The sequence below is a fragment of the Falco peregrinus genome, chromosome Z (assembly GCF_023634155.1).
Source record: "Falco peregrinus isolate bFalPer1 chromosome Z, bFalPer1.pri, whole genome shotgun sequence".
NCBI lineage: Eukaryota > Metazoa > Chordata > Aves > Falconiformes > Falconidae > Falco > Falco peregrinus.
The window spans coordinates 58,372,013-58,399,487 of record NC_073739.1 but is presented as its reverse complement, the minus strand read 5'-3'; the positions used below and the strand labels follow the sequence as shown (position 1 = coordinate 58,399,487).

Sequence of the window (27,475 nt, the reverse complement as noted above, 5' to 3'; positions counted from 1 at the left end):
ATGGGAGCTGTTTCAGAAGGCTTATATTAGCATTACTTCAAGTATCTAGCATAAAATGGGTGGCTGAGCTCAATAAGGTTGGATGAAAGCCAATGATAATCGTTTTGCTGTGATTGTATGTGTTACTGTATGTTTGTGTTTCCCTTGAGATAAGCAGTGAAACACACATATATTTAGAAGGCTACTTTTAAAGTTAAATTTGCGTGGCATCTAATATGATTTTGACAAGGAAGACATATATTTTTGATAAAAGGGAATGTCTCAATCATCTTGCAGCAGCTACGGCTGGGCAAGTAAAGGAGCGAAGTCTGGCTTTATAAGTGTTAGGTGGTGTAAGGCTAATTGAAAATTTCAGCGTTTACCTTCAACAAAAATAAAAAACCTAACTGCTTTATGCATAAAATCATTAAAGCACCAGTGTTAAATGATACTGTTTTTCTTAGAAAAAAGTTGTCTTGATCTTTTTATACTCTCAGGAAATAATTTTACCACAAGGGACCCCAGCAACCATAACCAGCACCATCAGAGTCCTGGTCCTGTCTCCATTGCGCAGCATCTTGGGAGCTTTGATCTGAGCCACATACAGCCAAAAACTCCATCCTTGCCACAAACAGAAGTTGTGAAAAAATTGCCATGTGCTGAAAGAGGAGCAGATGTTACCAAGGGATTTAAGAGTAAGATTTTTTTAAACTGCCTAAAAACCTAATGATTGGTGCAAGGGCTATACAAGAGATACAAAAGGAAAAAAAAAAAGTAGGTGGTATGGAATTGACTTGTGTGTGAGAGGGAAAGAGTCCTAGGGGAAAATGGTGACTCTGCTGATGGGTTGGATTGGTCCTTGCCACTCGAGTGCTCAATCCTGTGTAGGAACTGTTACAGCAAGAGTGTTTGTAGCAAAGGTAACCACTAACAGAGAGTGGGGGTTATGCAAAATTAAAGATTCATAGTAGAATAAAAATTAATAAATTGGAAATTTACAGAAATGTTCCGTATTTACATTTTTGCTTATACCTACTACAATTACTCTGCTAACTGAAGGAAGAAACTGCTTAACATGCAGTATAACTTTTAGAAAGATTTAAGCACCAGACCGGTTTCCACATCTAGCTTATAGAACCCAAATCATTTGCATTCAGTTCTGTGCAGAAGCTTTTTGGTTTTCATAGTCTGACCAAAAGTATTTTTGAAAGCAAACTGTGAAAAGCAAGCTCCTAGTTAAGAATGAAATTCCTTTAAAAACAAGTGTCTCAGCATGAGTATTTAATTGGGTCTCTTAAATGGAGCTTTAGAAGTGCCCTGAGAAGCCCCATAGCCCATAAATGGATTTGGTCTATTTGTTGGCCCTCTATTTGCCCTCTACGTTTCCAAAGAACCAGTCAGATACATGATGCCATTGCTGCTTTACTTCATGGTAAATAAATTCTTAATGTAAAGTTCATCTATGTAAGTTGGCTTTTAACTAGTTTACTTTCTGGGCTTCACTAGTCCTAGAAAATGATGGAAGGGTAGTTAATTCAGTTTTCTTGCTAGTCAGTCTTATCATGTCTTGTGCACGAGTCCAAAGTTGCAATGCTGAAACTGCTGACTTGGCAGGAGAATATTTAAACCCAAATTAATTGCTTCAGTAGAACCAAACAAAGCTATTAAGTATTTCAGTACCTCATAGGGAGGTGTAAAATTGAGCAACTAGTAAACGTCACAGGTATGTATTTGCAAGAAGCTTCCATTAGACTTTAAATTGTAGACTCCTCCAAAGAGGGGTCACTGTGTATCTTTGAACCAGTTGAAGGTATTACTTTGGTATTAGTCCAAACAACAAATCTAGCCTATTGTAGTGTATTTTTCCTGCAATATGTTTAAAGCTCCATGTAGTTGTAATGCAAAGAAATTATCTTCAAAGTTTGCAATATATTTGCAATATATTTTGTGCTGCATAGTACTCCAGTTCAGAGCCCCAGATTCTGCTTAGGCTCAGATGATTTATGTCAGAAACCTTTTCAGTGGAAAACTCTACTATTCTTATCTTCATGTTTTTAGAGGAAAGCTGGAAAAGGTGATGAATATAATTTAGTAATTGAAAAATCAAGATGTAAACTGAGAACCCCAAGTTTATATTTTTGGTGGTGTTTGTTTTTAACAAAATTGCATGACTTAAAGGAGCTTGATTCTGGGTATTTGAATTTTTTGGATTGTGTATTTTTTAAGTAGTGACTCATCATCACCATCAATAATGATGATACTAATATGGAAGAGGAGAAGCACTTGGAAGTGTTTAAAAAAAAAAGCAAACAAACCACAAAAAAATCCAACTCCAAAACCAAAATCCTAGCATCTAATACATGTGTTTTCCTGTTTACCTATAGCAGAATATTCACCAACTATACAATGTTCCCATTATGTGACTGTAGATGACAGGGAGATGAACTGTGTATTCTTTGTATTTTGTACTTTGGAAGCAGAGCGAGATTGTAGACAAAACATCTATCCTAATGTTTTTCCATTTCAGAGAGATGTCAAGGTGCAGATACTAAACTGTTTTCTCCTCTTTAAGGCTTGCAGACAAAATATTAGAAAGTATTTACCAATACTTTACAATTCTAGGCATTTGCTTTAGGTACATACTTTACAAAGAAGCACATAGTTCTTGTAGAAGAATTTACAAAGGTGTATTTTCCAGTAACTTTGCATACCATGACTGAAATGTAGGCTTCTTCCATTTGCACGCTCTTCCTTTCCAAAATTCTCAACCTGCTCTTATTTGTCAGTAAGATAGAAGATGGAATGTTGCATGACTGACTCAGAGCTGAACTATGTGGCCAGAAAGACCCCCAAACCCTCACTTTTTATAAGGCAAAAAAGGGGGGGTAGAAAGAAAAAGAAAGAAAAAAAAAAAGAGGCAAAAAAAAAGGAAAAAACAGTGGCTTTCAAGGGCTACATGCCATGGAAGCTGATTCTAAGAATTTAATGTCTGCATTTCTTACCTGTCCATCAGGTTTTTCTGAAACTGGCAAATCCCTTCAAAAGTAACTAGGTGATGGTGTGATTGCACAGAACCATAGACTAACGTAGGTTAGGTGGGGCCTCTGGAGGTCTTTAGTCCAACCCCCTGTTTGAAGTAGGACTAGCTTCCAAGTTAGATAGGTGGCTCACTGCCTTGTCCAGTTAAATTATGAATATCTTTGAGGATGGACAATCCACAACATGTCTGTACAGCATATTTGGGTGCTTAACCATGCTCATGGTGAATTTTTTTCCCCATGTATCTAGTGGAAATCTTGCTTGTTAAAACTTGCAACCATTGACTTTTTGTTGCATACAGAAACCTTGTTTCCTTAACAAGCCTGGCTAAAAGTAACTAAACTGATTTCTTGTCTAGAGTTTTAAATACTGCCTTTCTGGCTTTTTTACTTTGCAAAACAAGTCATAAAAGAAATCTGTTGATAACTGACCCATCTTCTTAATTCATCAGCCACACTGTAATATTTTCATCTGCTTGGGTGGTCCCATGGAGACTGAGAGAAGACTAAGACAAACAGAACTGTTGTAGATAATTTTCCTAGAACACATCTATCTTTTCTTATCGTACTTATGAAAGCAGTAAACGAAAGGCAATGTGATAAACAGCAAGCTTGAAGAGCCAGCGCATTCAGCTACTGCTTTGCCTGAAACAGAGAAGACAGACCTTTGTGACACCACAGTCTGGTAATGTCAAATGAAAGCATTTGGGAGAGTAGCTGATGATCTTACCTGGCGAGCACTGAGGTTATATCACTCTTAAATCTTATTTTTTTCCAGGACTGACTTTTAACAAAGTTGGGACAAAGCTTCTAAACAAAACGATTCAATCTTAAATCATCACATAATAATAGCCTAGGAGAAGGCTCTAGAAGTTGTCCTGAGGCTGTACATAAAGCCCACTGAATGAATCACAGCTCCTGTAGATTTTGCCAGTGCATGAAAAACATGAGCTATTGCTTCTTCCGTCAAATAGCTGTTCTGACCTGAGCTGAAACTTGGTTTATACTTTGTCTTCTGCTTCCTCCAGTCTGCATCTCAGTGTGCTGTAAACTGCAATAATTGTGAAGTGCTCTGTTTTTAATTACCCAGCGTTGCCCCTGGGACTGCTTCTTATCCACTATCTTGACATGTTAAATTCAGGTTTTCCAAAATGGTTAGAAATACTTTTAGAGAGCCAAGTATTTTCCTTCCAAATGGGTATAAAAGTGAATGATTATATAGTTAAGTATACAATAATAACTCAAAAGAATAAGTTTTAAAAGAAAGAAACATATGGTAGGAACCTACTCCCTGCTAGTCATACCAAGAAATAGTCTCCTGTGAATAGTTTTAAATCAATCTTAGAGCCTTTTAATAAAGGCTACTAGTGTATGCATTCGTTGTTGTTGAACTCGAACTCGGTAATTTGATATTTAGAGTGATTGACTCAATTGAGAAATTGAAAGGCCATCTGGACAGCTGTATAAAAATACTTGTGTGAGGAAAATGGAATCAGCCACTATGTTTTGTTTTAAATGTACTTATATTTTATTTCTTTATAAATTCAGTCTTGAACATAGATTGTTTCATGGTAGGCTGTATACATTTGGCAGTTGGTATTTGCATATATTTCAATCGTACTTCGCTCACCTTTTGAGGAAAAAAAACATGTTATAGTTATCCTAAAGAAGGTAAGAGCCGCTGAGATTGAAGTTGTTCTCATTTCCCTGGTAGGTTATTGTAACATTGATGGATTTATGTAATAGATTGGAGGTTTTGAGTTCCCCATATTGCTAAATAAAACACTTAACAATATCTTAATACACCAATCCAAGAACCCCAAAGAATAATAAATCAGAATGTATCCTGTCGTATGAAGTATTTGTTACTAACAGGCCTACACCCAATATATCTAGGAGAGGAGAAAAAACAGTTACTATAAGATTATGATGTAGGCAAAAGTTTTAATGGAGAATAAATAATATGTTGTTATTTATATCACTTATCTAGGCAATGCTTGCAGGAAAGCTATAAAGTATTATTAATATCGTATATTTTTAAGATGTTTAGAAACAGAAAGATTTGCTATTAATTGTATATCTCAAAAAAGTGTAACATCTTCAGGTCTGTGTTGTAAGAACGATACTTTCAGCCCCGTTAAATGTAAAATAAAGACTTCCAGCGTAAACCTCGAAACTGATGCTTTAGAATAAAAAATATGAATTCTTGGTCTTTAATCATACCTGCAAGTCCTTTTTCCATGGAGATTGTAACAGAGGTGTAGCAAGGAAGGCCACTGTGAATAAATGCTTTCAGGGAAGAATGAGTCAAGATACCTAATTCCCCACCCCCAGCTTTCTGACATTGTTTTTGCCAGTCTCACTGGAGAACAAAAAGAAAGAATGAACTTCTGAGGAATACTAATCTTTATTGAGTGGAGGAAGAAATATTAGTTTCTCAAATCTAGCATTTTCTCTAGAAGCAACAGAATAGAATAATGAATTGTGAAAGAATTAAGTTCCACATTATTGCTATACAAAATCTAGTTATACACAAATGATGAACTGAACCTATGAATGATCCATGGTGTCTGATATGTGAAGGAAAGAACTATAGGCTAAGGTACTGTCAGGTGTTCTAAGTGCTTCTGGCACTATTATAGCTGTGCTATGAAGTATCTGGTCATTGTAGTCCATTAGGTAGCTTCCAAACTGAAACGATTTATTTATTTCATAAGATGTTATAAATAACCTTCGATTTTTTTCAAGGGGTCATAACTACCAATGCAAAAAATGCAACATGCATAATTTAGGATCACTTGATGTATTAATTCTTGGGGGAAAAGTACTTTCAAAATGAAGATGGGGGTGGGCACAGAGAATCACAAAGCAATCAGCCAAAATCCCTGCTGGCCTGTATCTTTTAGGGGATGGACACCTTAACTTCAGTTGTCTGACTGGCATGGTATGTCTGATGGTTAGCAAAAGATCACTCCTTCCTGACTGATTTGTAAAGGCAGAGATCTTAGACTTAAGCATTCACAGGAGGAAAATATAATTAAGATCTAGATCGTGTGAAGTGAGTTAAGAACTGGGGAGACCTGGAGAAAAGCAAAGGCATTTTGAGGGGGAAAAAAAATTAAAATAAATTACCAGGAAAGCATTTTTATTTTGTAAGAGGAAGATCTAGTCTTACAATGATAATCTGTCCACAGATATCACTTTTTCCAAGATACCAGGTCTTGATCAGCTGAAATAAAAGTTGTTTTCAAAATTACCTCTGTCATGGGCAGAGCTAATGTGCCTCAGTTCAGTTAGGAGCTTTTAAAGCATCAGAATATCAAAAAACATTTTTTATGTGAGGCACTGGGTGTCATTTCCAAGGCCTTACTTGGTCTGAATGGACACTACCTATTGGGACTCCTGGATTGTGACTGGTCTCTGCTTCTAGGTTCTTGAGAGAAGTGTGGATAAGGTCCAAGAAACTTGAAAGCTCTCAAGACATATTTTTATTTTAAATACTCTCTTGTGGCACTCTAGATCAAATGCTGTCACCTTTAAGTGTTGTTCTTAGACTTTTCTTTGCTTACACATCTGTAGTTCATGGCTAGATGACCTGCACTAAGCCGGGTCCGTTTGAGTGAGAAGAATAAAATCTGTGACTGTGCCACAGATTCTGCAGATCAGATGTGTTAATAATCATTATGTGTTTTACAGAAGTATTGAAACTGTATTTACTGATACCTGTAAGTTGACTCAAATGCATTGCTCAGACTGCAAGAGCATTTTATATCCTTTTACAGATAATTTACACAAGTAATATAAAATGCTTAACCATATCTCTGGGTAGTCCCAGCACTTTTCTTGTTTGGGAAAAATAAGGAGAATATTGGTGGGATAGGCATTTTTCAGAACTGATCTTTCAGGGGCTGTTTTAATGATCAGAAAGTGGTGACTCTGCACAGAAGTTGCAATCTTTGGTGACTAACCTTTATACAACTGGAGATTCTGGTCTGACATTTTAATAGTTGCACCATTAAGGGGAATCCTCCTTAAATACAGTTTTCAGGTTCTTAGCAGCCAGAGACAAGGTCTTGTAAAGCTGTAATAAAATGGAAACACAGGTTGAAACACATTTAGAATGGCTTCAAAACTGTAAGGCTAAAGTAGGTGCCAACAGAGACAGAAAAGCTATTGGCAAGCAGGATGGGAAAAGTACCAAAAGATGACATGTTTTCCCCAGATTTAGGGGGAAAATGTTTGATCTGATATTGATACTGATTGATACTTTGTCTTGTAATTCATGAAGATGGCAGAAAATCGAGAGCTCCTAACAGGACAGCAAGGGCTGGAAAGCAGAAAAAGATGCTGCTTGTGTGTCTCACCTTATTAAGCTTTCTTCTGTACCAGAGGCACTAAGATGAGTTTTGGATAGCTGTATGGGAGCCTTTCTGCCCAGCTTACAGCCCATAAGCTGTCAGTCTTTTGGAAGGGCATGACAGTTAACAGACAGCAAAAGGGAGAAAGGAAACATCAAAGTGGGTATTGAAAGATTAAAAATAATAGTAAGCAAAGGGTGATAGAAAAGGGAAAAAGAATTGAGAAAGAAAAATGGAAATGGGAAGGACATTAGTTGGCTGTGTCAGAATATGGGGGAAGAAACACAAGGACTAGATGTTCAAATACTGATCCATCCCTACTGGGGGAAAAATGATTGTCTGTGGATGTAGAAACTTCAATATCAAACACTGATGTCAAAACTGAGGAAGACAGCCGTGGGATGTATAAATTACTGTGCTTTTGCTAACTGTTGACTGTTACCTAAAGTTACTGAAAAGCAAAGATTAGAGAGAATAGAGATTTTAAATAGTCACTCAGGTAAAGTTGTATTTATGGTCGAATGCTAGTATTTCATCTACAAAATCTTAATCCAAGAGGTAAAACATTAATTTGACTCAAAGCAAACAACAAAGAAAACTGTCAACTGCTGAAAAAAGTTATTTCAATAGATTTATTTGGTCATGTCTTTATTGCACTTTCAAATTTGAGTTGAGAATTTTTAGTAAATAAGTCAGAATATTGCAGTGAGGGTGCTGAGAGGAGCATTTACAAAGAAAGGAAGGTCTTTTCTCCAATTATGATCTCTCAAAATGGGATGTTAAATGAACTTCAGGCTTTGTCAAGAAATTTTTCGGTATTTGCATACAAAATGTGGACATTTCAGAATGAAAAAGTTTTTTTCAACAAATCAAAACAGGTTGAAGTCATGCCTGTGATGTCACTATAGATGCAGTATTAATTACAGTATTTCAGCTCAATTTCTGCCACTTTATTTTATTAAAAAAATTACCATACTGACATTTAAGATAATTTTTACTTGAAAGTGTCCTTAAAACTATTTTGTGACTTCCCATACAAGCATTCCTGTTTAAGCCTTTTGAAACATCATTTCTAGGTAAGTCTGTAAGCTGACTTTTGGCATGACTGACTACTGCTTTGTAGTGGTGTGAGGAGCATTGTGATGTAGTTTCTTTGGTGGGACTGTATTCAGCCTGCCCATCTCTGCTGTAGTCCAAGACACTTAAATATACTCTAAACATCAGATCATTCTTTTTGTTCCATTATGCACTGTGCTATGGCACAAGCATACTGAAGATGCACTGAGGGTGTAAGACACCGAATGCAGTTGTGTTCTTACTGGTCAGTTTTGCTGCGGGTGTGATGGGTGTGGAGCAACATACATCCTTACGCACAAGACTCTGTATTTGCATTTATGAACAAGACCTGTTGCTTCTAATAGCAATTTAACACTTCACTGCTTTGGGTGGTGAGCTCCTGGAAATCAGGAAACGGCAGGGAAATCCTCACTGAAACATGGAATTAAAAGGAGTAATACCCCACAAGATACACTGATTGTTTTAGCATTGGGACCTACCGATGTTGTCAGTTCAGTGAATGTATTTTGCATTTTGGGATCAATGTAGGTGACACAACTGGAAAACTGTGGTAATGGAGAAAGGGAAATTCTTGGGGTGGCACGTGGTAGCCCAGAAGTAAGTGCAAGCTAAATGACTAACTGGTGTCACCTCAATCATGTTTCCTCTGCATTTTGACAAGTATTTATCATGACTGATCTAATCATCCTGAAATGACTATCCTGTTTTGCTTCTTGAGACATTTGAACAGTATCTGAATGCTGGTTTTTTGTTGGTGGCTTGTCTGTTGGGTTTTTTTGTTTATGTTTTAAACAGAGGCCATCCCTACTTCCATGACAGCCCTCCCTCTCTTGATAACACCTGCTACCGGTGACAGTTCTGCCCTCACTGGCAGTTTTTGTGTTGGGCTGGCTGTGGCAGCTCAGCAGCTCTGGTATTTTGTGCAAGGGAGCTGAAGGGAGAAAGTGCAGACAAAAGTTGAAGAGAAGTGAGGAACTCTGAAAACTACAGTTCCAAGTGTTTTTGGAGTCTGTACGATTATGGAGAAAATTACTTGTAACATTTCTTACTGCTGGATCTTGACAGTGTTACTTTGTTACTGATTTTAACAGTGAAAACTGAAATTTCACCTTATCTTGCACTGAGGTACAGAAGTGCCTTAAGTTCATGCACTGCAATAATTGCTTCAGTCCAGCAGAAAATTAAATACTGCAAATGCCTATTGTTCAGTCCTGGAATTTCTTGTAGACAGGTGTATGCCTCCCTTTTTATATAGTCCTTTCAGGACTGTAGGAAGGGCATTCCCTGTGAGAGGGATTCCTTAGTTTTGGGAAGTACACTAAACTTACACCTTTGTGGATGTAATACGTGAAATTCAAGCAATACTTTACAACTGCATTTTCCTGCGATATAGTTGGAAATGGTCGGGACAGCTGATTTCTCACCCTGAGTATTACAAAGTGCCATACCACCCTTGTCTCCCTGAAGTCTGACTGCAAATGAGAGATACCAATAAGATGGCTGAGGTGTTGTGCTACAAGATTCCTAGGACACATTACAGATTCCTAGGGATCGCTAACACTTAATTGGTTCTAATGAGCTGTGAACAGCACTGTACATAATAGTGTCAGTGATTGCTTTCCATCACCCTGACACACACTCTGTAATCATTTTCAACAGGCTCTTCTGTCCAGTTCAACTCAGTGGAAGGTCTGTCGCATGTTCTTCAGTTCCGTGAGATAGTAATGGTACGTAAAGAGGAGTTTCTACCATGCTCTGTAATGGAAAAGCACTGGAATTTCTACAAAGGATGTGAAGATTTTGGATTCTAAAGACTTCCTGAGTGCTAACATTTTTTTCTTTATAATCGTTTAAAAGTAAACATGTGAGCTTCTAGAACCAAGGGCTTTGTTACTGTCATTTTGATAAGTCATTTGCCCAGCACTTGAAATGGACTGAAAGACTGAGCAGATGAGGAACAGGGGAGTACTTCGTAGCAGGTGAAGTTAACTGTCAATATTGAATTTTGTGCTGTAAGATTAAGAAATGGGGAAGTAGATGAGGGCTATTACACATTGGTGCTCATTGTGAATTATATTCTAGGTTAATAACATTGTATGAAATTCCACTGATTTCCGTGGCTGCCCATGCTTGATGGGGCTGCACAGAACGAGGTGGGTATCAACACTGATAGTCACTTCCCACCCCTAACCTGGAACTGCTCTGCCTGAGCATGTGCTGTCAGAAAGGCTGCATGTTTGTGTAGTAAAATAAGCTGTTAGGTGAAAAATCAAGATGGGCAGCTTTGAAAATCACCAGCAGCTTTGCTTTATGTGCTGTGGATATATACAAACATTTGAGAAGGGGGCAGGTGCTGGGAGAGGTTAAAAGAGGGAAATTTGTCATTGGAAGTGCTCGGGGGAAATTTCATTCATGTTCCAGCCAAGTCTTTCTGATGGGCAGAAAATGTGCTGGCATATGGCAGGAAATACAGTTAGCCTGTCAGCAGAACACAAATTTTTCCATCTAACAACATCTTAGATATTCACCCCGATCTCTGGACAATTTCTGTTTGTTTTAATTTTACAATGTGTGAATCTGCCTTGGTAGCATATTTAGAACACATCTGACTGTCACTCAGTCATATCTGTATTCAAATGGCATTCTTGCTCTTTCATTTTCTGGATTAGAAGAAGAGATGAAATAATAGCATGTGCTACTCCTGACTGCAGCGAATGGGATGAGAAATACATCCTGTTGATACGTAACGGCCTCAGCTAGCTGTTTGGAGTGCAAAGAGCTGTTCTGCAGAGATCTGATTAGTGTCTTAAATGGAAGTTGTTCTGTGGAGGAGAGTGGGGTCTGATGTGCAGAGAGCTAAAGCTGTGCCCCAGTATGCATGAGCGATCACAGCCTGATGGGCTGTACAGCTAAAGAAATACAACTACCTGGAAATCGAAAAAGTTAAAAGCTACTGAGTGACAGGTATTTTGTAAAGGTTGCTTTCCCACACAGGAAGACAGCAGTGTGGTCTCACAAGCTGCAGCAGCAGAACAAACCTGAAGGCCTATTTGTTTAAAGGAAATGTTCATTCAAATACTACACTTTGACTGACAAGTGAAAGCCTTTTGGTTGTTAAAATGACTACTGAGTTACTTACATGTTTGACATTTTTTTCTTTGTTACAAGATGTCTAATAAAGTTAATGTATAAAAACTGGGAAGATTTGACAGTGCTTCTAGTCCATTTTGTTAATATGATTACATGGCCTAAGGCAATCCTAAGAAACAGTGACAAAAATCTGATTGATTCAAGCTGGGCAAAGAGGTAAAAGTGCCAAGCGTTACTTGAAAACCACTGTCTCTTACTGACGGTATATGTAAAAGTAAACTACCATTTTTTTTTTCAATGTTTATATTGTATAGAAGAATCTTGAGAAAGGTGTTAGCTTGACAACGTATGTTTTAGTATGACTAACAAATGGAGGATTCTGCTTCCCAAACCTTTGAAATGAAATTTCCCTGTTCTTCCTACTGGAATCTTTGTCTTAAAGATCCATAAAGAGATGGCAAAAAGCTATACTATATACAGTATATATATAGCTATATACAAAGCAGGGTGTTCTGCTTTCTCTGTTTAAATTTATGCTTTCGAATTGTACTTTTGCATGAAAACATAAGCCATTATCACAGCTATTAGGGATCCTAATTGCAGCACAGTAATAAACCTTCTGCTCACAAGCTGCAAACAGCAACAGTTGGCCCTCCCAACCCCTCCTGCTTCTTTTGTGATGCAGTCCTTTTATTTAGTAAACCCCTTCTCAACTCCTAGGCTGTGAGCTGGAACATATTTTGTGTGGTGCAGGCTAAAGTAAAAAGGACATAAAATGCAAAGAATACAAAACCCCTGGCATTCTGCCTGCTGTTAATATTCAGATGGGGTATCAGAGGAGAAAGAGATGATGCAGAGAACAAAAGCCACAAATTTAGATTAATATTTCCACAGACGTATTTATTTATTTATTGGTGAGGTGGAGTTAAAAAAAAATCAGTGGGAAGATTAATACCAGTGAGGAAGAATGTGAGGCACAAAAAAAAGAGTGAGTGTGAGCAGAAAGATAAGCAGCTGGGAGACAGACAAGGCAACACAAAGATCCATAGATTTTAATGCCAGCAGGGATCAACGTGATAAGCTGACCTTCTGAATTACACAGGCCAGAGGTTATGCAAAGGTGTAAGAAAGGGAGACAGGGGAAAGAGAGAAAAAAAAGAAAGGCAAAGATGCGGATAGAGCTACATTCACTCTAGGCAGAGGATCAGCACAAAACATTGCACTTTCTTGCCATACAAAGCTGAGCTATAACTAGCAAGAGCAGTTAAAGCAAGAGAAACATGGGAATGAAGGCCAGCTTTGGGAAGGTGTTTAAAGTACTGTAAGGCACAAACACATCTTGGATTTTTGGTGGTGGAAGTGCGGCTAAGGGGGGTGGGGGGGGGGTGGTGGCAGAAGTGATACCAGAGTGATGTTGCTATAGGAATTTGGATAAATTCTTGGAGCTGTTGCAGTTGACAACTGTTTTGTAATTATGACAGAGAGGGAAAAACTTTTCTTCTAGTTTTCAAGCCTTCATGTTAACTGGAGAAAAACACCCTGTTTAAATTATCAAGAGAATGAACAGCTGTGTATGCGAGATTCAGGCCCTTTTTCTGGTCACCAGTGGTAAAGTAACCAGTCAGGTGGGAAATGATACAGATGAACTAGAATGTTAATTATTCAGGTTTTGGCCATATCAAGAAAAGCGGCTTAAACATGACACAGTAAGGGAGTAAAACCTTTTGAAGATGCCACAGGATTCGAATAACTTTTTCATATCTAGATGGTGTTTTGCATATTTTTTGTTGTTGTTTGTGTGTCGCGGGGGTAGGTGGGTGTTGTTGCTAGAGCTCGGCTTTGTCTCTGACAGAGTTTTACCGCTCACACCGACACGATTACAGCAGAGTAACCCGCAGGTGAGTTGTCGGGCAGCTGTGTCCTTTTGATTTGACTTACCTTTCTGTGGAAAGAGCACAGGCACACGGTTACATCTAACTCGGTTACGGTGGCTTAAGCAATTAGCAGCCTCCGGGCGAGCTGTCACAGCTGTGCCCAGCTGCAGGGTCTCCGCTGGGGGACAGGCGGACGCGCCCGGCCCCGGCAGCGTCTTCCGAGTTGCCGCTGAACCCGTGCAGCAGGCGCGCCGGTCCGCGCCGAGCCGAGCCGCTCCGCCGGGCCTGGGGACACCAGCGGCTGCCCGGGAGCCCCGGGGGACACGCGGTACCCCAGTGCCACGGCGGGTTATCCACCGTCAGCAGAGGACCGCAGCTCACCCGTCCGGAACGGCGCCCACCGCAGCTGGCCCGGGGCCGCCGCACACCGGCCCCCTCCACGTCCGCGCATCCGCCTCCGGGGACGGGACCCCGGGCTCCTCGCCCTCCCCCGGGCCGGCGGCACCGGTGCCCAGCCCGGCCCTGTCTCGTCGCCCCCCGGGCGGGCTCCCTCCTGGCCGCGGCGCTCGCCACGCCGGGACGCAGAGCCCGCTCCCCCCTCGGCCGCCCCGCCTGTCCGGGGCCAGCAGCGGGGGCCGCGCCGCGCCGCGCCGGCGGGAGGGCAGCGGGGAGAGGACGGGCTGTCGGAGCCCAGGTGCCCTCCCCTGGGAAGGGGCAGCCGCCGCCGCGCTGCCGGGATCCCCGCCGCTGCTCCCGCCTCCCCCTCCTGCCCGCCAGGTTGCGGGGCGGGCGGCGGCCCCTCCTTTTTCCTCCACGTCACGGGGTGGGGGTGCGGGTGCGCCCCCGCCATCGCCGCACGCGCGCCCGCGAGCCGCCGAGCGCGCCCCGCCCGGGACAGCCACGCACCGGTGAGTGCGCGGCGGCGGGCACGGCCCGGGACGGTCGGCGGCTGGGCACGGCGCGGCGCGGCGCGGCTCGGCTCCGCCCCACCGGCCCGGGAGCAGGGCCCTAACTTTTTGCGCGGAGCGGCGCGCTGGTGCCGCAGCTGCCTCGACCTCCTGCCGGCAGCTCCGCCGCAGGCGCAAACTTGGAGGCTGAGCAGCGGCGGCGGAGTTCGGGGAGAGATGGGGAGGGGGAGGAGGAGGAGGAGGAGGAGGAGGAGGAGGGGGAGGGGGAAGGGGAAGGGGAAGGGGAAGGGGAAGGGGCGGCAGCTGCGCGGCTCCGCGGGGGGCGCAGCTGGGCGGCGGGGCGGGCGGGCCGGGCAGGGCGCGGCGCTGGCGGCGGCCGCCGGAGGGGGAAGGGGCCGGGGCCGGGGCCGGCGGGGGCTGCCGGGGAGCTCCGGTGGGAGAGCGCCGTGCGGCTGCGGGGTTAGTTATGGGGGTTTCCGCCTCGCGAGCTGGAGCAGCTCTGAGGTGCGGGCGCACACCTGCCCGCAGCCGGTGCGCCCCGCTGCCGCAGCCGCGGAAGCTGCTCTTGAGAAGGAACAGTTACCACCAGCTTAACGTGCGGTTTGGTAGCAGGCGCCGGGTCTGTTGTGGTGTTGGCTGAAGTCGCTTCGTGTTTTGTCTCTCCGTAAACTGCTAAACCCGTGTGTATTAGTCTGTGGCCGTGTTTAATTTACCAAGTGCATTTACTTGTTTCTGTAGTATGGAAAGAGGCTCTTTTTTCTCTTTTTTCCTTGTGAGGAAACAAGAAGTAACAGAACAACAAGGATCAATCGGAAATTCCCTCGAGGAGAGACGGTAGCAGCTTCTTTCTCGTTGTGGGGTGAATAGACTTACTGGTACCAGAGTAAAGCTTGTAGAAAGGAGAAGTTAAGGGGAGCTTCTCTTGAGGTTAACTCGTCCCCTGTGTCCCACCTGTGGATCTGCTTCACTGAACATCCTCAGACTTCATCCAAAGATCTAGTCTGTCAACCATCCCGTTTCATTTTGAGTTAGCCAAATTGCCTTAATAGGATATTTGCTTAAAATAAATATTCCTTAAAATAAATGAACTTCCTTAATAGTAATCTGTTTACATTTGATAGCCTGGGAGAGAAACAGCTGAGGGGTAGATATGATAGATAAACTTGCGAGTGGAGGCGGTGAACAGGAAGTTCACCTTCTCTTGGAAGGCAAAAAATTGAAAACAAGTAAGAGAAAGCGGCTTTTTATGCAATACTCAGGTCAGCTGTGGAGTGTTTTGTGCCCTCCTCCACCCACCCGGTCTACTGGATGTTAGAAAAGTTATGTGTGTTCAAAAGCATCTGGATGGAAGAAATTGAAATTTCATAAGAAGTAGAAAGTTGTAACCCCTGGGTTTGGAAACTGCTGAGCTGTAAGGGAACGGAAAGAACATGTGGAGAAAATGTTGCAGAGTACTTGTTCTCCTTCTGCTCTTCCTCTTCTTTTCAAGCATCTGCTTTTGGGTATTCTGAGACAACATCCTGGGCTGGATGGGCCCTATATGGATGTGATGTGCCTGTTGTTCCATGCATGTAGGTTTTCTGAGAGGGTCATAGGGAAGTGAAATCTTACACTTGTGCTCCTGTGGTTTTTGGTCTTATGTATCTGATAGTGATGGATTTTGGTCCAGTTCTTGTGTATTTTTCTGTAACCTGCCCAGCTGTAAAGGCATTTAAAGATCACCAACATTCCTGGATAATGCTTTTTGACTCATGATTCATATAAATGAGCAGCTCTTAAGGACTACAACTTTTTGAAAAGCAGTGATGGTGATAAGGGATACATTCAGGTTTGAATTGCATGTGTTGGTGCAACCCTTGTGCTGGGATTACACTGGGGATGCAGGAAAGGGGACCAGACACTGAAAACAGTTTATAGGTTGTGGATGATAATCTGTACTGTGTGTGCTATTTTCTGGCCTAATATGTGTGAATTATTCTCATCAGTCAAGAGGCTGACTGTGATCATCTCAAAAATGCCTTGATGGCTGAGACTAGATCTTTGAAATTCATCAGAAGTAGTCCGGGTGAGCTGGGAAGAATTCACCAAAGGTAAAATTAGAAAAGCACAAAGGGCCAAAGCTATGGGCTATATCATTAGGTATAAAGAAACCAGCAAGTGCTCATGTTTAGGGTTCAGGGAAGCCTGGAAAATGTTGAAATGTCAGTCGAGAACAAACAGGTAATTGTTGATCATGTGGATCTTGTCAGCCTGGCAGCTGTTTAGCCTGGCCAGATATGGTTGAGCGCCTCAGCGGGTGTCCGCAGTCTACAGAATGATTGCAAGAAGCCTTATGTCCGCTAACAGGACAGAAACAGAGCATTCTCAGGCTCCAGCAGAAAGATTTCAGGAAAGGGTGATGCAGGGATTTTGGAAACATGTTGTTGGTCAGAGCTAGGAGTGGAGCACCAGAGAGGTGCTGATGTACCTGCTTGGCTGTTAGTCTTGGTTACTGTGTTCTTACACAACAAAGTGATTTCAAGTAGGAAGTGGGTAAGTAGTGTGGGCTGTCCTGATACATGCTGATGATGCAAGTTTGGTCTCACTAACAGATGATGCTTAAATGGACTCTAGAAGGAGCTTATGGTGTTTGCGTAGCTGTTACAGCTACGGAAAGGTGGCAGGAGTCATACAGTGACTCCAGCTTTTGAGGTCTCCCAGGAGATATCGATAAGGGAACTAAGAGACACAGCAGATGAGTCACAAAAAGCTCATTTCTGCCACATAAACTGCAGGGTGCTGAATCCAGCAGGGGAGATAAGTTTTGTGTGACTGTCAGCAAGTCAAGCCTCATCAGACCTCTTGCTGAAAAACTTAAAAGCGAAGAAAGCTTCGCTAAGATTTACAGTGTGACCAAGTGCGATATGTAGGTCCCTCTGCTTGGAGCACAAGAGGGGGAACTGTGGAGAAAGAGTTCTTTAATCTCATCTTGCCCAGACAGATGCATCATTAAGCAGAAGACAGGGTGCCTACCAGCCTGACCGAGACCCACACATCTTTGTACTCCGTCGTACATTGTTGAATTGCAATGTGGCTTGTGTGGTGCACCAGGAAGATAGCTGCTGGCCCGGGCAGCATTCCCTGGTGCTAATCAAAGACCGTTTTCTTTGGGATTGATACTGCAAAGCACAGTTGGCCTGTGTGCATTTTTGTGGTGCATCATTGTTTGATGTCGTGTGTGTCGTTCTGCATGCTTGCTTTGCAGGCAAGGACAAGTCAGCACCCTGAATCTTATGCAACAGGTGTACAGCTGTCGGCAGACCTTTTCCAATTTTGCATGTGCTGGGTGCTTTTGTCTCACAGAAATTCCCATAATCTATATTTCTGTATTCTTAACCATCGCCCACTGTACTGCCCCCATCACGCTGAAAAGGGGTAACGTTGACCCAGGTACTGTCATGCCACATTGCGTCTTATGCACACAGGGAGCACCAGATACTAAGTGGGAAATTTGGAAGCTGTTCTGGCTGTATGCAGTAGCTATGCTGGGCCCATTGAACTAAGGCAGGGCTGCAGGATCCCATGGGTCTGTGGCACCCAGACCTCTCTTTGAAGCTTATGAGATTCAGCCTGCCCCTGCCACGCTGGAGAGCAGAGCACAAATAATAAGCTCCATAGTACAGGGCTGTGCAATTTATACATCCATGTGAGTTGGAAGGCTGATGTTGAAGAGGAGGCAGGTGTACACAATACTTTTGTCAAAGTGTGGATGGAGAGGAGGAGAATGTTACATATGCCTTAGGAATACAGCTGATGTGCTTTCCTTGAGGGAAGATAGCTGTGGTATTTGGTTTTGGTACATGCAAATTGTACAATGTTTAGTTCCTCAAATTTCTTTGTAACCATCACAGACACAAAGCTTAGGTATAATAGCCCAAAAATATATTTCTTGCCATGTGAGGTACGTGGTATACCATATGAGGTACTTACGTATAAGTGAACTTGCAATGCAGATCGTCATGTCTAAACAGTTTCAGAAAGTGTCACCAGGACTGTGGGGGGTCACAGCAGCAGACCAAACTTCTAGCCTTGGCTGGGTGCCGGTGCTATCTTATCTGTGGAAAGAGCAAGGCCTCCAAGACCGGGAGTCTCAGTATGTGAAGTACCGGGCAAGTCTTGAATTTTTAGAGACTCATCGCATCTGGGTACTTTCCTGTCTTTCCCCATGTCCCCTTCACCCTGTCATAGATGGAAATGAGATGGCTTTAATATGGCCTGTTCTTTTTATGGTGGTACTCTTCACCATATTCTTGGCACTTAAAAATGCTATGTGAGTAAACAGAAATATATGCTTATTATACAGATAATGGCTTCCATAGCTTATCAGACAAAGCCTCCATACTCACCATTTTTCAGCTAACACTTCACACTTTTCTTTCATAATCTGTGCAAGCAATAATGCCATCCCTGCTACTTCTGTACATCCGACTTCATACGCGCTTGAAACAGCAATAAAGGTGAAGGCTGTGGGCACCGGCAGGATGGAGCGGACACCAGGACTTTCTTCAACTACCGAGCCAGCTGTGCCCGTGTTGGTCTTCTGGGTCAGAGCATCCTAAAGAGCTTTGCAAGGGGAGGAGACCACAGCAAAGTCCAGGAGGTAGGTCTGCAGCTCTCCTTAAGATAAACTTGCTGATGTGACAAGCTGTGACTTTGGTCACAAAGACTTTAACATGGAGGGAACTGACCTGAAAGGGGTGATTTGCAGCAGGGGCTCACAGACGAGGGTCTGCAGGCGGCTCTGTGGCTCGGTGGAGAGATGAAGGAAATGGAGAAATATTTTGAGCTGTTAACTGGAGCTTTTCTGAAGCATGGTGCAGTTTATCCTGCCTCCATGCCTAACAGGAAACTTCCACCCTCTTTCACAGTGCTATTCTGTGCCAATGTACACAAGTTCTGGCCCTTTGGGCCCAGGTTTTATGTTATGTGGTAGTTTGGGGGTAAAGGTTAACCCTCTCTCCACTGTAGTAGTATTACTTTACACTCCATATGAGTTGGAACGAAGCTGTTAAACTCTAGATTGCCCCAAATTAGAAGTAAACTGTATTTAGTGGGATTTGTGGGTTTTTTTCTTTAAATAATTAGTTGGGGGTTTTTTTGGTCTTGGTTCCTGCCTTTATGGTGCGTTGAGCCCTTGGTAGACATGGATAATCTCATCTATTAGAAGTCAAGGAATTTAAATACTCAATGTATAAGCAATCAGGCTTGAGAATTTCTGTGGCTGACTATCCCTGGGCTTTCTAAACACTTTCTTGCTTTAACAGGGCTGCAAATCCTCTGACTGGCAGGACAGAATGTACCAAGGGATTTGTTGATAGATTTTTCTTTTCAGGCCTCCACCTGAACAACTTCCATCAAAAATTGTAAGGCAGTTCAGATTAGCTGGGGATGCAGAGGAGCCAGGTTCACTTCCCTCTTGGGCTGCTGTCTTCTTGCATGACCCTGCAGAAGTCACTTGCCTCTTTCCCTGGCTGGGGAGCAGAGACACAGACTTTCTTTGCCTCGGCATATCTCTGGGATGTGGACATGCAAGAATTAATATTAGATATTTTAGTGCAATTATGGGGATTGCTGACGTACTGGAGGAAAATAGAAAAGAGCATCCAGCCTTTTCTAAAGAACACACAGAGAATTGGGACTGAGTGGCAGAAAGAGAAGCAAAACAACTTACTGTCAGCGCAACAGGTTGTGTTAGGAAACACAGATCTGTGTGTCCCATGTGATGAAGAGTCCTCAGGCTTATCATTGGGAAAAAATCATATGTGATACCCATAATTGCCAAATCTTTGCTGAACCTGTGTTTCCCATGTAGGTGGTGAGAAGCTGTCTTTCATCTTCCGGAAGCACAAAACAGGCAGTAGTAAACTGTAGATTTTTGTTGTTTTTCTTTGGGGCACTGTATTGTTTTAAGTCTTCAGGGTCTTAAAATTGACAGGCTTATTGTTTAATTAGACTTGGATCTAAAAGTAATGGCATATTTTTCCACATCTTGCAATTAAAGGACCATGAGACAGCATATAAGTAATTCTAGTTAGTTAGCTCTTTAGCTGACCTTTATTTAGAGGAAATCTACGTACTAGATTCAGGTAGGCCAAAACAAGGGGTTGAGCTGTGTGGAATGAGGCTGGTCATGGGCACCACTATGTTAGAGGGGCATAAGCTGAGGCTCTAGTGCAGGGAGAGTGTGTGGAAAACAAGGCAAACTCAATATAATCAGCTGATCTAGACTTAATGGCAGTGTAAAGTATCCTACAGAAGCTCTGTGATCCCTACCTACAGAATCCCTACCAATACCTCTGCAATCCCTATCAACAGATAATTTTGCAATGTGAATAATCAGCTAGCAGAAGTAAACGCTAGCATGTGAATAAAATTAACTTTTCTACCTAGCAGCATTGAGTAATCAAGTAGAGTTAAGAGCTTAATTCAAACTGAGAGTTTAAAAAAAATAAATATTGCTTAGCAAAGCATGTCATTACTTTTCTCCTTCCTCAGCTGCCCAGGAATATCTTCCCCTCTACCTTCCCCAGAGACCCATCAAATGACTTGATTTGTATAGAGTAGAGGGGAAACCAGAAGGAGCTAACTGCGTCTGTCTGCCTGCAGAGCTGGTTGTGCAAACAACTCGACCAAGCCTGATTTGCTGCCTGAGCAGGTGTGTATTAAGCAAACAGATACTTTATCAGGGAGGTCTCCCAAAGTGTTTTTGCCTGGAGGAGAGGGAATTGTTCCCGTAGTTCCTGCTATTATATGTTAATGGTGTTGGTTGCTGAAATACACTGACCTGGTTTCCAAGGAAAGGTATAGACCAGGGGTCCTCAAACTACAGCCCACGGCCGGATACGGCCCCCCAGGGTCCTCAATCCGGCCCCCCGGTATTTACAGACCCACCACCACCACCCACCCACCCCTCCGGGGGTTGGGGGGGGGAACCAAGCAGCCGCAGATGACTGCCTGCCACTGCATCCGTGCACCGGCCCCCTGGTTAAACAGTTTGAGGACCCCTGGTCTAGACACTGGTTTTGCCTCAGATGCCTCTGAGGAATGGGAGGGTAACAAGTCAGAGAAAGCACCTGTTTTGCTGCTCTGTTCGAGGTTGGTGGGTTTTTTGGTGGTATTATTGCTAATGCTACCTACATGAAAGCACTTACCCTCCTTGATCCCTCTGTCCATTCTCCTCTTTCATCATTTCCCAGCCTCTGTTCTGCTGCTCCTATTCTTCTCAGCACCCATTCCCTTTTTATTTTTTTCACCTGAGTGTTAAGCAAGGAGCCTGCTGTGTGTTGGCAGAAGGGCTTCTGCATGTGAGAGAGAACAACATAGTGGGATAGGAGCACTCCTGCTCCCTTGTGTCTGCTCTCTCTGTTTCCTCTCCTTCCACAGACTTGCATTCAGGCTTGGCCTTTTCACTTAACTCTTGCTCTGTGGCAAGCACAAAAGCAGGTTGCCCCATGACAGCATTCACAGTGAGTACTTTAGATTCTGTATTTCAGATCCACCAAGAAGAGAGCGTTGCCTACTCACAGCCTGAATTTTCCAAGAATTCCTATTCTGGTAGCAGACATGTCTTGCCACTCCACACTCTCTGTTAACCACTCCCAAGCTGATGTGACAAGTGAAGGTGGTTTCCCCCACCTGGCTGGCTGGCATGACACCAGAAATAATTTGTGGCATTTGTAGTCATGGGCTTCTGTGATGGATAATGCTGAGTAGAAAAGAAGTAGTATAAATTCTATAAGGCTACATGTTAAGGGAGCTCTTGGCTTTTGTTTTTCTGTAGCTCAGTATGGTTGGTAGTTGATCTTGGACTTTTGCTTACCTACTGGACAGGTCCTTCAGGAAGGACTGGCAGAGTGCTCCTCAGGGAAGTAGTGATGCATTGGTTGTTGCAGGCAGAAATGTTATGAGCTTCCTTAGGTAGCCCTGCCTGTGTGTCCCACTGCTGAACCTGTTGCTTTCATGCTGTCTGGAGTGCCTTTCCCTCTCCATGGGGCCAGCCTGCTCTGAGCAGAGATTCTTCCAGCCTCCCTGGACAAAGGCCAAGCTTCAAAGCAGGATTTTCATCCTTCTGCCTGCTGGGAGGCTTCTGGTGCATCTTGGCCCCACCAGGCTCTGGCCTTACTGTGGTGGACCCAGGTGGTTCATGACAGCTCTACCCAGTGGGCAGCATCCAGGGAGCTGGTGGGCGCTGTAGACCCACCTGGCAGTTTCTGTCTTTAATGACTGTGGTGCTTCTGGTTTATGGAGCACAGGCTATGCCAGAAAAGACACGATGAGGAAAAGGAACAAAGTGCTGGGGAGTTGCAAAATTCCTTGTAGTCTCAAAGTGGTTGATGAGCTGTTAATAAATCAGTGTGATCTGAATACAGACAAACTGGGAACACCTCTGCAGTGCATAGGAAAGGTTGGAAGAAGACCACAGAGTTTTAATGAGGCCAATGACACATTTGCCCTTTTTGGACCAATTAAAGCAAATTCTTATTGGGGTACTTTTTGGTTACAAATAGTCCCTGTCAAAAGTAGCTTGTCTGAGCCTTCACTGTTTTTCATGGTTGAGTTTGCCCCATGGGAGTTTTTGTTAGGTGGGGAGGAGAAAAGAGTGGATGTTAAAATGTAAATACCCACAGATCTTTGACTTCTGAGTAAAAGAAAAATTACCTTGCATAATGCAGCTGTTGCTTTAAAGGAACAGCTTTTAGGAAACTGCTTTATTCCCAAGAAGGCTATTTTCAATAGACCTAGATGAGTCACTTATGAAATAGGAGGAGAAGCTTCTGGAAGGGCTGGATCTGCTTCTTCAGTGCTGGGGGGAGTCTGCTATCTTTTTTGCCACAAGACAGTCAGTTTTTATATTTTCTGATTTGTACTGCTGATACAGGGATGCAAGAGGTGCTTGACTGTGTGGATGCGTGCAGAGCAAGAGGAACGTGAGAGTTTGTAATTTGTTCCTGCTGAGAGTGAAGGGAGCTTGCGATGTGCAAGAATGACATTGGCATCACTGAGCTGCATAGTCTGGGAGGTGCTGTTGTTCCGGGTACATGGGGTTTATGGAAACAGCAGAAATGTTAGCATGGGGAGCAGCAGTAAAGCCCTGGGCTCTCTCAGGAACCAGAGCTCTCCATATGTAAATCATTAGGGTCTTAGTAAAGTGGAAACACTCCTTCAGAAGAAGCAGCGTGAGCCTGAAGCCTGCCAGTTTCTCTGTGCTGCTGAAGGGAACTTGTCTTTTTCTGGGTTGCTCAAATCTCTCTAACCCTTTGTAGAAGGGCAGCCTCAAAGAGGGCTGAAGCTGCTGTATATCCGCCATACCCTGGTGGGTGTAAGCCACTGGAGGTCAGCCAGAGTGGGAGCTTGGTTCTTGGGGCTGTCTCAGGCTTGTGCTGACTGGAGCATCTTCCAAGCTGCCTTTTATCCATCACTCCTGAGTACTGCTCTGGGGTGGAGGGGTTGCTGAGCTGTTACTGGCAGAGGATCAGGGTCAGGTGCAATGCTGCTATCCCCAGAACACTTTACACCAGGGGTGCACCAAGGCTGTGCTGTTGGAAGCAGAGCAGGCAGAGGTTGCAGTGCTGGTGCAAAAGCTGGGTTCTTGTCCTGGTTCCAGTTTGTTGGGCAGTGACTTTCCTAGGGGTGCCTCATCCAGCCCATCCTGCAGCCTGTGCTCTGGGATGAATTAATGGTCCTTTGCAGTGCCTTATATCTTTCAACCAGCTGTGGATGGACCTCAGATGCTTAGACAAACACTGGGGCAAGATGAGCCTCATATGCGTGTCCAGAATACAGAACAGGTTCTCTACTGGTTTTATTCAAGGCCAAATTCAGAAGCACTCTGGGTAATTTAACCACATGGAGTTCTTCTCCCTGGCATAAAATGTTTCTCAATGTTGTGGGACAACCTCAAACAGTCCAGTGGAAATGTCCCTGCCCATGGAGGGGAGGTTGGACTAGATGACCTTTAACAGTCCTTTCCAACCCAAACCAGTCTACGATTCTATGAGATAATGCATGATGGAGTGGTGCTTTAAACATGCTTTTACTTTGAAGGAATGGATGTACACCATGTGAAAACATGTTAAAATGTTATTCCCAAGAAGTTGATTTGTGTGCTCACAGGAAGCTCTTCAGACCAGAAATTTGGACCACCACATCTCATAATGTACAGACTCAGCTGGTTAATAACTGACTGTTCTGTTCCTCCTCCAACATACAGCATCAGCAGCTTCCGTTTTTCTTTCAAGGGAGGTGGGCACAACTTCTCCCCTCTCCTCTTTGTGTATGTGTGGTCTATTTTCCTCCAGGGAAGAGGTGTTGGGTCAGTAGGAGGTATCCTATGCTACTGCACATATGCAATTCGCCAGCTGAACTGTGACGATTTATTTGTCTGCATAGCACTGTGAAGATGCAACAGTTTAAAAGGTCTGCTTTTGCAGTGATATGGTAAATCCAGTGAAACTTTGGGTAGGTGCACTCAGAGCTAATTTAATCATAGAATCGAATCATAGAATGGTTTGGTTGGAAGGGACCTTACAGATAATCTAGTTCTGCCCCCCCCCCCCCCCCCCCCCCCATGGGCAGGGACACCTTCCACTAGATCAGGTTGCTGAAAGCCCCGTCCAGCCTGACCTTGGACACTTCTGGAGTGTGTGTGTCCCCAGCCTTTCTGGGCAACCTGTTCCAGTGCCTCACCACTCTCACAGTAAAGAATTTCTTCCTAATACCTAATCTAAATCTACCCTTTTTCCGTTTAAAACCATTGCCCCTTGTCCTGTTGCAACAGACCCTACTAAAAAGTCTGTTCCCATCTTTCTTACGAGCCCCTTTTAAATATTGAAAGGCCACTATAAGGTCTTCCTGGAGCCTTCTCTTCTCCAGGCTGAACAACGACAACTGTCTCTGCCTGCCCTCATAGAAGAGGCATCCCTCTGATCATCTTCATGGCCTTCCTCTGGACTTTTTCCAAAAGGACCATGTCCAGAGCTGAACACAATGCACCAGGTGGGCTATCACCAGAGCGGAGTAGAGGGGCAGAATCACCTCCCTTGTTCTGCTGGCCATGCTGCTTTTGATGCAGCCCAGGATTTGGTTGGCTTTCTGGGCTGCAAGCCCACATTGTTGGGCCTTTTTGCTCACCAGCATGCCCAAATACATCTCCTCAGCGCTGCTCTCAATCTGTTCTCTACCCAGCCTGTATTGATACTGGGACTTGCCCCAACCCAGGTGCAGAACCTTGTATTTGGCCTTGTTGAATTTCATGAGGTTCACACGGGCCTCCCTCTCAAGCCTGTCAAGGTCCCTCTGGATGTCCCCCCTTCCCTCCAGCATGTCAACAGCACCACTCAGCTTGGTGTCTTTGGCAAACTTGCTGAGGGTGCACTCGATTCCACTGTCTGTCACCAACAAAGATGTTGAGCAGCACTGGTCCCACTATGGACCTGTGAGGAACAGCACGCATCACTGGTCTCCACTTGGATGTTGAGCTGTTGACCACAACTCTTTGATTGCGGCCATCCACCTTACCCACTGAGTAATCCACCCACTAAATCCATGTCTCTTCATGTCTCTTTAAATCTAGCTTACACTGATTGGTGCTGTTTCCACAGCATCCTAGATGTACGATATAATGGAGCTATAAATAATACAAATTAAATAATATAGGAGAGTTACAATTCATTCACTTGCAATGACCTTGCTACCTCTTTGATAGTGCATAGTGGCCTCAGCCAGTGTGTGTAGATCAGAATGCAACAAAAATTACACTGTTTCAGGTGAAACTGCAGAAGAGCTTTTTAGGCAGGCAGGTCATCACTCCCTCTTGGGCTCTGCTTTGGAGGCCAGGATTGCCATTTGCTACTTCTTACAAATTTTTACAGAAGATAATGTTTATATTATGAGAAATGCAAATGAAGAAGCAAACTGCTCTAATCCAGCTTAATTTTGACAAACCACAGAAGCTAAACTGCAAAACAAGCCAAAACATGGATTGCTGCCATCTCTGATACTTTGTTCCTGTTCAAAACTGAATCTCTTTTAGAACTTTTTTTAGTTCAGTTTAAGTGAAAAAATCCTGAAATAGGAAATGTTTCTTTTGAATTTGAAAGAACTGTTGAAAGACAATGCACATGTTTTTTGTGAGTGCCAGTGAAATGCAAAAGCACCTGTTCGTTCACATGGCTAACTGAGCGGGGCGGGGGATTTTCAGGGGTTTCTGGACAGGTTGCATCTGGTGTTATCAGCACAGCTGACCCTTGCTTAATCCTTCTCAGGGATTGCCTTTTAAATTTCAGTATCTCAGAAGGCATACTAGATCCTTGCTGTCAATCAGAAGAGCTGCAATTAATGCCTGTGGTTTGTGAGTGGAAGATTTTAGCTGGACCGCTCCCCAGCCACCATGCTGTGCTCCCACCTGAAGCTTGAGTGGGGAGAGGATTTCTTCCTCTGCTCAACAGCTTCACCCGTTTTCATTTCGTCATTGAGTTCTGGGCGGTGTGTGTGGCCTTATGAATAAAGAAAACTTCGACACAGCAATCTTTGCAGCTGAGGGCGTGATCTTTGAGTGGCTAAGTCAGTGCTTGGGGGATAGATGCTTTGCTTTTGTCCATCTTCTCTGAATGCCAGTGGCAGTTGTGAAGGGAGAGCCACTGCCCAGATTTTTATAACCTTTTTTTGTGTATTGCATTACGGTGCTAGCAACCAGCAGATTTCTCCAATGGAAATCTTCAAATGAATTGCCGTGGATTAAACTTTGATGTGACAAATTGATAATGTGTCTGTTAATCAGACTGATACAAATGTGGGTGTTTGTTCTTGACCAACACGGAGAGGGTAGAATCTGGGAGGTTTAACAAAAGTGTGGTGCAGAGAGAAAAGAGGATTACCCTGGGAGCCAGGGTTCATGAAAGGCTTGTATAACTTGGGGAGAATCTGGACAAAGTCCTGTGCCTGGTCAAGACCCGGGGCACCTGCCTTCCTTGAGTGCTTGGCCATGCAAACTCACCCCCATTCTTGTCTGCAGGAGTCAGGGTGACTCCTGGAGGGATGGGCTGAGGAAAGGCAGGCATGGAAGAAAATCACCAGCCAGTGGCTGTGCCCTTGTACAGAATCCTGTCCTGTCT

The 27,475-nt window shown here is 43.6% G+C and overlaps 2 protein-coding genes across 5 annotated transcripts in view; both read left to right on the top strand.

Moving 5' to 3' along the window:
• ANKRD31 (ankyrin repeat domain 31) overlaps positions 1-11,654 on the top strand; it is a 75,471-nt gene extending 63,817 nt beyond the window's left edge. For both annotated transcript variants that reach the window (XM_027796625.2, XM_055790316.1), the window contains exons 24-25: positions 477-674; positions 10,112-11,654. In XM_027796625.2, coding sequence (XP_027652426.2) covers positions 477-674; positions 10,112-10,263 — 350 coding nt within the window. In that variant the 3' untranslated portion in view covers positions 10,264-11,654. The remainder of the gene's footprint in view (positions 1-476; positions 675-10,111) is intronic.
• A 2,538-nt stretch (positions 11,655-14,192) lies between these two features.
• The window catches only part of GCNT4 (glucosaminyl (N-acetyl) transferase 4), a 68,368-nt gene continuing 55,085 nt past the window's right edge, over positions 14,193-27,475 (top strand). For all 3 annotated transcript variants that reach the window (XR_008744714.1, XM_055790318.1, XM_055790319.1), the window contains exon 1: positions 14,193-14,324. The gene's annotated coding sequence lies outside the window, so the exon portion shown is untranslated. The remainder of the gene's footprint in view (positions 14,325-27,475) is intronic.